The sequence below is a fragment of the Pygoscelis adeliae genome, unplaced genomic scaffold (assembly GCF_000699105.1).
Source record: "Pygoscelis adeliae isolate BGI_AS28 unplaced genomic scaffold, ASM69910v1 Scaffold203, whole genome shotgun sequence".
Classification (NCBI taxonomy): domain Eukaryota; kingdom Metazoa; phylum Chordata; class Aves; order Sphenisciformes; family Spheniscidae; genus Pygoscelis; species Pygoscelis adeliae.
Window position 1 is genome coordinate 97308 of NW_008824407.1, and position 12506 is coordinate 109813.

The 12506-nt window shown below is 39.3% G+C and overlaps 1 protein-coding gene across 1 annotated transcript; it reads left to right on the plus strand.

Moving 5' to 3' along the window:
* Positions 1 to 1272: 1272 nt before the first annotated feature.
* Positions 1273 to 12168, plus strand: DCAF7 (DDB1 and CUL4 associated factor 7). The gene is made up of 7 exons (XM_009320455.1): positions 1273 to 1305; positions 1727 to 1885; positions 2303 to 2414; positions 3486 to 3604; positions 4230 to 4439; positions 5034 to 5151; positions 5668 to 12168. Exons 1-7 carry the CDS (start codon positions 1273 to 1275, stop codon positions 5838 to 5840), a joined length of 924 nt encoding a protein of 307 aa, XP_009318730.1. The 3' UTR covers positions 5841 to 12168.
* Positions 12169 to 12506: the final 338 nt, after the last annotated feature.

Below are 12506 nucleotides of genomic sequence, written 5' to 3' on the forward strand. Positions count from 1 at the left end.
GGGTCCTTTGCTGTTTGAGATTTGCTTCTGGTTTTGAGTATGTTGATTGCTTTGTGTAGGCTTAATACAGTCATATTGAGCTGAAAACAGCATAAGCAAAGGAGAAGAAATGAGTAGAGGTCGTTTGTCTTCTGATCCTGACCTTGCCACAAGATTTTCTATCACCAAGGACAATTTGCCTCCTTTGTAAAATCTGCTTAGTACTTCTGATCCCTAAAGGAGTTAGAAAGCCATTTGTCAATCACTTCAGAAGACACGGAGATTCTTGACTGATTCATACTTGAGTGTGAAGTATAATAAGGAGTAGCTGTAATAAAGAGAGTGCAAGGCAGACAAATACACAGTTTAGAAGCATACTTGGATATGTCTTTTAGGGTTTGTTATGGAGTGAAAAGGATGGATTTTTCTCATTGTGGCAGGGGGCAAGGTTTGCATTTATTAAGAGCATCTCCAAATGGACTCATAACTGCTAATGTTATAGTTTAATTTCCACTGAAGCATTTGCTGGTTTTTTGTTATGTGGTAATAATATGGTAGACTTCTGATCTAGTTTAAATGTGTAGTTTATTAACCAAATTGCTTATCCCAGAATATTTAGGATTTTTCCAGATAAACATCTTAGGAAAAAGTCCATTAAGCCACTGTTTCCAGGAGGAAGCTGCTGTGTGGAAAATACTAGGAAGTTCCTACCATGAGCAGCTTACAAACTAATTGTAGTGAGTTGTCCCCATAATGTTTGTGTTTGAACAGCGTTTAACACAGTGGGGCTTTCATCCTGTTTAGGTCTTGTAGTCACTGGTAGGTTAAACATATCCTCCCAGCAACATATTGTTCTATGAACACTTTCTGACACGTCAATATTTTTCTAATAGCATAATGTCTGGGACTTCAAGCGTTACTTCAGGTGTTGTCATGACCAAGCTATGTGGAGATAGTTTCTTGTCTGCTCTGTCTTGCATCACTCCACAACTGGGCAAGTTAGCCCTTCCCACTGTCACATTACTGTGCAAAAAAAAACTAATTTGGAATTCAGTTACCTAGAATCTTTCAGCAGACTTGCTTTTGTGGTCTTTTCACACAAAACATTTGAATAATTATTTAAATATTTTAGCTTCCCAATTTTTTTTTTAAGTTTGAATTCTGTTTTACTTTCTGTCTCTGATGTGAATCTGTACCTCAATTTTGTGCAGTTGTGACAGAACATTTTAGTTAATGTGGTGCTGAAAACAGCTTGATAGCTAGCTGACACGATCTGTCACAATCTGCAGGGTTATGGCCAAGAACTCCATGATACAGGCTTTAATCGTGGGTGGTTGTCATGCAAACTACAGCTTGTCCTGCTCTCTGAAGATGACATTGTCAGCATCAGTTCAGTTAAAGATGACTTGGTACAATGTTTGTGCAGTTTAAGTCTGTGATTTAAACTAGGCTTTGCAATGTGGAAAAGAGAAGGGTGGTCTTTAATCCTTTAGGATTGGATTTCGATTCATTTGAGATCATCTCTTCAAAGTAAAGCACTGTGGTGATTATTTATACTTCGCTTTGCTTACATGCCCCAGCTAGGAAGCAAAGCTTTAACGATTTCTCATGCCATTGACGTGATGGTCCTTTTATGTTGTCCTTGAGGTTACAGAAGTTGTCCTTCTAAAATACGCTCAGTCTTAATGCTGTAATTATAAATTAGTATTTTGATAAAATGCTTTCTTTTAAATATGGCTTCTTATAGGTGCAGCTTGTTGGTTTGGATGAAGAGAGCTCAGAATTCATTTGCAGGAACACCTTTGATCACCCCTATCCTACCACAAAGCTTATGTGGATCCCAGACACCAAGGGAGTATATCCAGACCTGTTGGCAACCAGTGGTGACTATCTGCGAGTGTGGAGAGTGAGTAAATCCTCCCTAGAAAAAGATAAACCATGATATTAATTGTGTTGCGCATTGATCTCATTTTCACTCAAGACCAGATTTTTTTGAAGTGAGTTGTTTTCCTTTCAGGGTGTCTTGCCCTTGCTACAGTGTGGACATTGAGATATAAAATCAAGTCAGAGCACTTGATAATTAGTTTCCTTAACTGCAATAATGTGACTAAATATGAAGACTATAGGAGAAGCAGAATTATGATGGTAGTTGCTGTTTTAATCACCTTATTGAAGATAGAGATGGTGATTGTGTTTTCCAGAGCTTTAGGATGTAAAGCTGAGAGGAAAGAAACCCAGGATTAACACCTCATGTTTTGGAAGTACAAGTGGAACAAGTCATATGATGTTGCTATTTAAGTCAGGTGTTTCACTTTTTCTAAAGGTGGGTGAAACGGAGACCCGGCTGGAGTGTTTGCTGAACAATAACAAGAACTCTGATTTCTGTGCTCCACTAACATCATTTGACTGGAATGAAGTGGATCCTTACCTTCTAGGTGAGACTGACAAAATGCTACATTTTCAGCATGGAAGAGACACGCTTTTGAATTTAGTCTGGTGAATTCTGGGCTCTGACTGACTGCTGTGCCATTGCATGTCACCGCTTAATTTGATAACTAACCAGTGGACAGACTTCTACATTACAGAAACTGCCATTGTCTTAGGTTAAAAATAAAAAAACAAATAAATTGAGCAGCTCATGGAGACTTTTTTTGCGTTGAAAGGTGCCCTGTCCAGTACAGAATGGGTCACTTAGGGGGGATTAGGGGTGTTCCTTATTTGCAGATAGGGAGCCTCAGTCTTCAGGGCTGGTGAGCTATTGTTGTAGTGCTAAGTGATGATGTAAATGAACTCTGCTTATTTCAGCGTGTTCTGGAGTGGATAGAAAACTACGTACCAAGCTTTTTCTTTTGTGAAGCCATTTCAGCAGCAGGAGTAAAGCCAGGAGCCCTTAATTCAGTTGGAGGAGGGGGCTGAATGCTTAAGGTTTAATTATAGCCTATGGGACAAATTGTGAATCCAAGATGACTGATCCAGCAGAGGTTTGTTTCCCAGAAGAGTACAGCCATTTGTGTCAGGGGGATTTGCCCAGAGATTAACAGTGATAATGTGTCTTAGTAATTATTTACTACATGATTTATTTTTTGCGTGTTGCATATCTCATCTCTCAAGAGCTTTACTGCTAGCCCCACCTTCAGTCCACAGAAACAATCAATTAATAATACGCTATCGCAAGACTACGATTGAATTTTGGTTTTGACATGCACATGAGACTTACAGGATGGGAAAGTTCATCTCAGCATTGCATCAGGCTTCTGAATAGATTGAAGGAGACATGAGCTATTTACACTTTATTCCTGTGTGGAAGGCTATTTCTGCAGCTAAAAGGTTTGGGTCATTTAAATGCATGGTAGACTGTTAGCTGTTTGCCATTCTTGATTTTAATTGTATGCTGTTCTTGTAGCTATTTTGATCTGTAGATGTCAGAGGATATTGCATTAATCTAGTAAGTGATTAAATAATTTGTGAGAATATTAATTTTGCTAACAGAAGTGTTTTCATTTCAGGTACCTCTAGTATTGACACAACCTGCACTATTTGGGGTCTGGAGACAGGACAGGTTCTGGGAAGAGTAAATCTGGTCTCTGGTCACGTGAAGACCCAGCTTATTGCGCATGACAAAGAGGTGACGGCTTTTTTTGATTGTTTACATTGCATATTTTTTTAAGCGGTAGAAAAGGAACAGAACTTTTCTGTTTTCCCCCTTTTTCTTGAAAAATCTAATGATTCAAAAAGATAATTTATCTAAGATTAAGATATACAGTTTTGACTACCAAACTAAAACTATACCATTGGCTATCAAAACTACTCTATTTGCTCATCATAGAATCTGGACTTGAGAATATGCTTGTTTTACTAGATTATGCTCCAGAATATTTTAGAAAAATGAGGTAAAATGTCAAACTGGAATTGGAATCAACTGCATATCAAAGGCAATAAACAACTTGCAAGATTCTTTCATCTGAACATAATATTACTTTTCAGAAATTAATATTAAAAAAAAATCTGAGTCTGGAAAGCTGATATGTTTCGTTTCAGTGGATGATCTTACAATGACAACACTTTTAAGTTTTTCCCCCTCCTTTTGGCAAGTGTCATAACTAAAAACTTGCTAGGAACATCAAGTATTTGACAGAATATGTCGCAACTAGATCTGCTATCCATATGTAAATTCCATTTTACTGAGAATTAGGAGGCAGTGTGCTCACTAAAACTAAGGTTATGTTTTTCTCTGTCCTGTTACTGAGCAGGTGTATGACATAGCATTTAGCCGTGCAGGTGGTGGCAGAGATATGTTCGCTTCAGTTGGTGCAGATGGCTCGGTGAGGATGTTTGATCTCCGTCATCTGGAACACAGCACCATAATTTATGAGGACCCACAGCACCATCCATTGCTGCGTCTCTGCTGGAATAAGCAGGATCCCAACTATCTTGCTACAATGGCCATGGACGGCATGGAGGTAAGGTGGCATCTTATCTTCTGTAGGTGCTAGTCGTTGTGATTTTTTTGGGAGGTGGCTTGGTAGTAATTAGTAGTCAGTTCTTTAAGGGGCCAGTGTCAGTACATGAACTGGACTATGATTAAGGACCAATTCTTAGTGCACTAGCTTCAGTAGGAGTTAAAGAAGTAATTCTGGCATTATAAACTTGAAGGTCTGTATGGCTCATATATACTTCAGCTGGTTTTTAAGAGGGGTCTGTGAGCCAGTTGAGCAATAGTTTTCACATAAAATCAACTGCAAGTGTTTTAGTCACCTTGTTCTTTCTCGGTTAGGCGCACAAGGCAGTGTGTCTTAGTTTGTCACTTGTGCCACTTCAGGGAAGCGTAATTTGTTTGCCCTTGTTGCATAACTCACAAGCCCTCCCTGTGAGCTCAGACTCCTTTTGAGACACACTAACCACCTAGAAGCTATTCTTTGAGAGCAGTGTTTGCTTGCCAACCGCATCCTGTAGGAAAGGGCTGTATTTATACCCTTGGCTCAAAATACTTGGCTTTCTGAAGAAACAAATAAAAAAATGCAAGTTATTAATTTAGTTGTTTTTTGTTTCTGAAGGTCGTGATTCTAGATGTCAGAGTTCCCTGCACTCCTGTTGCCAGGTTAAACAACCACAGAGCCTGTGTAAATGGAATTGCTTGGGCACCTCATTCTTCCTGCCACATTTGTACAGCAGGTAAGTGTGATCCATCCCTATCCAGCTGCGTTGGTGAATCTCTGAGAGTCTTTCACTGCATTTGCAAAATCCTCTCTCTCCAAAAGTTTATGCAGTTCTCTGCCTGCCTTTTGCTAAAGAATACCTGCAGTTTAGAAGCCTTTTACTAATGACTTCTCTAAAATTGTTATGGAAATAGACACCTACTGGAGCCCAGTGCCCAAACTGTGCATCTGCTTTGGCTAAGCTATATTATTTTAATGCTCCTTATTTTTTTGCAATCTAGTTCTTAAATGTTTTCAACTGACATGAGTTCCACTGATGATTTGTTTTTCAACTCAGTCCTGGATACTGTATAATGATCCAAGCTTATTTTTTTGGAGCATAGTTGTATCATTGTATCTCTGGCTTGAAAACTCGTTGGGACTGCAACAGCCATATCCTATACAGCTTCTTGGACTATACGCCTGTCTGTAGTCATGTATGGAGATCTCATTATACCTTGACTCTACTTATGGTTTTCTCTTCCATTTGCAGCGGATGACCATCAGGCTCTCATCTGGGATATCCAGCAAATGCCTCGTGCCATTGAGGACCCTATCTTGGCCTATACAGCAGAGGGAGAAATCAACAATGTACAGTGGGCATCAACTCAGCCAGACTGGATAGCTATCTGCTACAACAACTGCCTGGAGATTTTGAGAGTGTAACATTACTGCTTCATGCCACATTGAGGCAGGGCTGTATAATTTCCCCTCCCCTCTAAAGTAAGAACAACACAAGTCAAGTGGCCAGTATCTGTTGTTGCTTTGCATCTACTGTTACAAGAAACTTTTACAAGAATCAATGGCAGGTGTCTCCTGTCTCTCCAAGACTCTAAAATGCAGAGACGTGCTGAGCCTCTTGGACGTTCTGGGTTTTGGTTGTTTGTTTTTTTTTTCTCAGTTAAAGTTCTGTATATTTGTTTGTTGACTGTATTAATAAGCTTGCAGGCTTTTAAGTTGCTGCATATGTCCATGTGTTTATCAGCCAGCTGAGGCAGCACATCCGACTAGTTTAATAGATGCAAGTACAAAACAAGGTGGGGAAAGAGACATTGATGTTAACAGCCACCTTGGCAGGAATCTTTATCATTCCTGTTGTTGCTGCCTCTAAACTGTTTAAACATTTGTATGGTTTTTATATATTGGGCTAACTTTCTATTGAGTAAGGTTTTTCTCCCTAATTCTTACTTTTGATATGTGATCCACTTCCATATGCCCAATCACAATAACACTGTAGGCTCCCTGGCAGTAAAGGCCTGCCAGAATTAGCTGTTGCCTTGGCTCTCTATACCTGGTTACCTGGGCAGAATTTTCTGGTGCTGTGAAGTACAAGTACTTGTTGCACAATTTCTTTACACTTTTCTGATGTTAGAGGCAGTTGTTACTATGGTAGGCCTTATTTTTAAATTATAACTGAATTTGCGTGTATCCTGCAGTTGTGTTAGCTAACAGAATGGTAATAGGTTTCAGGAAGAAGATACATGCATGACTTAAGCTCCCAGGAGGTAAACGACTCCTGAGAAGATGTGATTTGTAATGGACTTGGGATTGACACTTCCAATCAAATGACTTCCCCTCGGAAGACTTACTATCTAAACCAAAATAAAATGGTTTCACACTTTGTAGCTTGCTTGATTGGCAAATAATATGAGCAAGATTTTGTGGTTAGCCTGTACCTTGGAGCCTCTTTGCGTTTGGCCTGTGTTCCTGGGAGTTCTTGAAAGGAGTGCAAACCAATCTTTTTTCTGAAGTGTATTTGCTTTGTACTGTCAGGTCTTGTTGAATGAGCGAGATGAGCCGGAAAAGCTGGTCCACTCTCCAAATGAAAGCTGTTTCTCTGAAAGAAGTTATTCCCTAATGCAATACACAAAGATGGGATTTAAAAGGAAAGATACCGTGCCATTGAGGCTAAGGTTTGGCACTTGTCATCCTCATATCTTTTGGGGATGTGCCCAAGGGCTTCTGTTTCTGTTTTGAATAGTGGGTCGCTCTACAGTAATACTTTTCAATCAAAGCTGAGTGGATTAGGCAAGGTAAAAATCTTCGTTGATAACATAGCTACTCAGATGAATGCTCCGCAGTACTCTCCCAATGAAGACATGACAACCATAGCTGGTCTGTAAGGGTGTACCAGCTGAGTTTTGATGTAAATGTCAGAAACTATCAAAATTGTCTTTCCACCTAATGAGTATTCACCTGCAGCTGGAGGCAGCATTATAAATTGTAGGACCCTGGCAAACTTGAGTCTTGTCAGTTTATGCAGGAAAGGCAAGTTGGGAAAAGCGATTGCTGTGAAACAGTGAAGGTGACGCTGAAAGCGCTGTCAAATACAGAACAGAATTTGAAAAGTTTTGTCATTCTGGACATACAGAAATATTCTTCTACAGGCTGCTTCTCAACATGGAGCTCAGAAAAGCACAGTCTTGTCAGTTTGATAGGAATTCATTAGGGACAGCTTTATTCCATCACCCTTTTTAATATCGGAGAACCAAGAGACTCTAACACAGTTCAAGCTCATGTTTTGTCAATGACATTCTGTGTTCAGTTGTGGGACTTCTGACAGAAAGCTTGATTTGACTTGAAGGTCAGTTTTTCTTATTAGCAGCAGTGCTGAGGGTAGTGTGTTCCACAGACGGATTTGACCTAGATGTCAGAACAGTGTTAGCCAAACGATTAGGTTATCACTTTTTACAATAGCACTTCATCTTAAACTGGAAAATACTTATGCAGAATGAAGTGAAAATTAGGATTTTCTTAGCAGAAGCATATAACGGCATTCACAGCTTTAGATACTCATATAAAAATATGTACACAGGCTTGTCATTTACTGTTTAATTACAAACGGTAGGCATAATATGCTGTGCTACTAAGAGGGAACTGCCTGTAATGTTAGTACTTTCTGTAGTCCCTTTTATGCTTCAAAGTCTCATTCTTGTATAGATGGCATGAGTAAAAGATGAATGTATCTGTTGCTTAGCTTAAAAATGCATCTTTTGCAACTGTAGAATTGTGCTTTAAAAAAGACATAAGATAATTTAGTTGAAAGCGAAGTCACTAAAAGACTCTAGGCTATACTAAATGGCAAATGCAGTTCATTCCTAGAGGAATACAGTCTGTTACACTAAGATGACGAGAAGAGAGCATGTATAAAGGGGCTAATAGCCTGAATAGCCAGGTAGCTTTTGCTACTGTTGGAAAACAATCCTGTTATGAACCTGAAGAGAATCCAGTGTCAGTCCTTCCATCCATAAAACTGCTTGATGTTCATTTGTGGAATTGGGTGCTCATTCCAAACTCGTCAAAGGCAAGTGAAGGAATCTTGCAGGCTCCAGTGGATTCCAAATAAAGCTTATATCCTGTTTGTTTAGCCAGTTGGGGTACCTTCTGGATCTACAGCATATTGCTTTGGGCATAATCCATTGTCATTCTTCATATGAAATTACATTTGAAATCACTAGAGGCTTTTTTGGAACAGGGAAATGCTACTTAAAATAGCTTCTTTTCAAAGAAGTCACTTGAAAGGTTAATGACTGAAAAGACATGAAAATCCTCATGGGTGAGATGTTCTGTAGTGCAAATGGCACTTCCATATAGAGACGGAAGTGAGAGACTTTGGTGCCCTTTTGCCAGCGCCTGCTGACACAGTGGCAGGGAGCTAACTGTCTACTTGCTGGTTCAAGTTTATTTGCAAGATAACATAAAACCCTGAGACTTGTCACTGTAGCCTGTGAATCAGAAGATATAGTTTATCATATTTCACCTGCGTAACATTCAGTTATGTTGGGTGTAAAGCCCCCAGAAGCATTATTTTTTCCAAAGTTTATGAAAATACATACTTTGATATTGGATCTCAATTATTTTGTGCTTAGTGCACAAGCAGAGGATGCAGAGCAACTGCTTTCAAATGCCTCCTATCCCTTGAGTATAAAGTAACATTAAGGGAAAAGTCTGAGCGTAAGTGAGGTTAGCAAAACAGAAAATCACATGCTATTGTTGGTACAGTCAAGACTGATTCTGGAACATAAATATTTTTCTCTGACTTAAGTAGTTCTGTATCACTTCTCCTGTCAATTAATTCAAGATACTAAGCTATTGTTTGGTGGTTATGTTCTGTTTAAACCAAGCTTTCCATAGATTCCTGCTATTATGTGGACAACCTGTTGCTAGTATATTGGCTCTCAACTAGGAAATCTTGATCATGTAAAACTCATTAGTGAGGTGAAAACCTACAGAAAACAAGTTGGATGTCGAATTAGCGTGGAGTATGCCAACTGTTAATTGTCTAAATGAAATGGGCTGTGGTAGGTTGCATCTGTGGGAATTGTACTTCTGTGTGCAGGGATTTAAAAGGCAAGGATTTGAGTGCTTTGACAATCTATTTAGAAAGAAAACACAGTGGTTTCAAAGAATGATATGAAAGGAGACTGATAATACAGGTTGTTCCTTATGGAACCTTGAAATGTACTTAACGGGGGAGGCATTGCCTCTCATAAGTCAAAGTTAATGATCCTTTCAAAACTTCGCTGTAATTACTCTCCTGAATGTTCTGGATAATAGTAAAAAGATCTATTTTTTGCCTGGTGTTGCAATGAGAAAGCTGCATCAGGCTCCACTGTAGATCACTGCCTGCCAGAGACTAGGTGAGGGGAGGAGTCTGATATATTGGAATTCACAGATGCTCTTGTGCTTGTTTTAAATGTAAATGAAGAAAGCTGAGTGTGTCTGTTTTGTTCTCTTGCAGATGGCACTTTAACAAGTATATTTTTGGTAAGATTAGGGGGAGAGTCATCTTTTCCTCAGCCCTTTTATGGTAGGCATTTGTCTGTGTTTTGTATAAAATGTTAAATACAAGAGTCACTGAAATCCGAAGCTGGCTGTGGTTGTCAGTATCTAGTGCACCCTCATCTGTTTCTACTGAACACCAAAAATGTGAGCACTTGACAATACTGTTACTGTTAAACTGAAGCTCTGTATTCTGAGACTGATGCGATCTTGCAAGGCCAACCCAAGTAACGTAGTGCTGCTTGTCACCTAGAGAGTCCCTTTTGCTTTGCTTAGGAACTTGACGGTGTTTGGGAATCGCCTTTTCTACCAGCTGAGCGTGATGGCAGTAGTGGCAGGTTGGTTGTGTAAAGATGTAGCTGGATTCTTTAACTTATTTTTGTGATAGAAAAAATGCAGCTGCTGTCTGTAAATTCACACAGCCTAAATTCCTGAACTTGTCAGTTCCTTATGTTAGTGGTGTTTTAACTCTTTCAGGACATACTGAAAAGGATGGACGGCAGCAAGGGTAAGCTCTTGGCTCAATAGATTGCACAGTTACAGTTCCATCAAAGTACGGAAGGGTTTAGTCTTCCCACTGCTGCTTAGGAAAATGGTCCTACCACCTCAAATCCACACTGTGTTACCCTGTCAGTTAACACAAGTTCTCTCTGATACATATTTCCTGCTTTCTACTGTCAGACCAATATTCCAGAGCAGGCCTGTATTTATTGTAGAGTGGACATTGAAAGGAGGTGTCCAAAATCAGTCCTGGAATGGGCAAGGTACTGTCAACTATGTTCCCATTTCTCTTGATCTTTGCAGAGAATCCAGGGAATTAATTGTATGTGGCACTTAAAGAGCACTTTCTCATACTTACTTAGAGATGCAGCTGTATTTCCCCCTGCTTACCTGAGAAGAGTCAGAACTGTCTCATTCTCAAGGATGTTGAGAGGAGTTTAGCATGCCCCTGACTCCTTTTTTTAGGAAGACATCTCCAGAACTTCCGATCAGCACCTTTCACCAGCACTAAAAAACAGTAATTAAAAATGCAACTAAATACCAGTCACTGAATGCTCGTCTGGCGATTCATGGCAGACTCCAGAGTCGAAGGCACTTGTGAGGCTTGCTTGCTGCTGCCTGATTTCAGACGATAACTTTGTCTGCCAAGTATCCCAGTGGCCTTTTGTGCAACCTCTGATACTCAGCATCAAGCTAGGATTTCCATAATCATAACAATAAAAAAAAAAATTATCTGGCTTCCATCAAGTTTATATCTTTTCAGAAAATCTAACAAAATGAAGAAATAACTATTTCCTGAAAAAATACTATGGCCATGACTAACTGTAAGCCCGTGCTCCAGCTCTCATCCCTTGGAGTTTGCTTTCCTGTTTGCAAGATTTGCGATTCTCAAGTCTCCTCTGCTGGAGATGAGGATTGGTCTGTCAAATCTGAACAAAGGCAGAAACGCAAGAACCAGCGAATGAAAGAGCAGAGCTGAGAAGCGATGCGTTGCTTTTTTTGACAACCTGGTAAATATGAATTATGAAATCGACTATTTAAAAGAACCTTTTTTTTAAATTTGGGTTGCTAGCAGTGTAAAATGTAATTTAAATCTGTTGCGCTGAAGCATTTTTGTTACCAATAGTCAAGTAGGAGATGTTTACTTTTATGTGTGTTTTCCCTTCTGCTCTTCCCATTCACAGTCCCGTTGTGGTAATTTCCTGAAGGTGTAATCTTTGTAGCATGATTGTACAAACATCCATATGAGATTCCCGACTTCTTGTTCTCACTAAAATATGTTAAAGCAATAGTAGTTTTACTTCTGTCCTCCTTTTCTCCACCTTCCGTATTGCGATTTGCAACTTTGCTACTATACTGTCCTAGAGGAATCCTAGTATCCTGCTATTCAACAGACATATGTTGTTGACATGGATAACTGCAGTGTCCCTATATTCCTTTATTTTTATGGAGAAAATACAAAAGGTTTTGTTACAATGGATTTTAACACCCGAGTCATGGAACCATATTGTTGAAACTCTGTAAATTTTAAGGCAATTTTCTGAAATCGCTTGAAAGTGGAATGTTGCATCCTTTTATGCTATTTCCTGCTTCCTATGTAGTTTTATTCAGATTTTTTAACCTTCTTTCTAAGTTTCGGCCTCCTGTGTATTAGGTACAGTATTTTCTGCCTTTCATACTTTGTAATAAAAATGGAACATTTGTAGATTGACTGCAGTTCACTGTGTGGTGAGTTAAAAACCGGCACCTGTGGGGGTGAGCAGGGAACTACTTCAAATAGGCTTCACGTATCCTGCGTGAAGTTTACTGCTGTAAAAGGGAGGGTGATTGCCTCATCTTGTCTCTACAAAACTGGTGAAGTGTATTCATCTCTCATCCTACTGATACCCAAACAAACTTGATAATTCTAGCAATTCTAAGTTGCAAGTTACTCTGAATAATTATATTGTTAGGAACCCAGTCACAACAGAACTTGGTTAATATTTAAAATACACCTTCTTAAAACAAACCTACTGCGTGATCCCTGTATACTAGTGGTGTTAGTGCTTG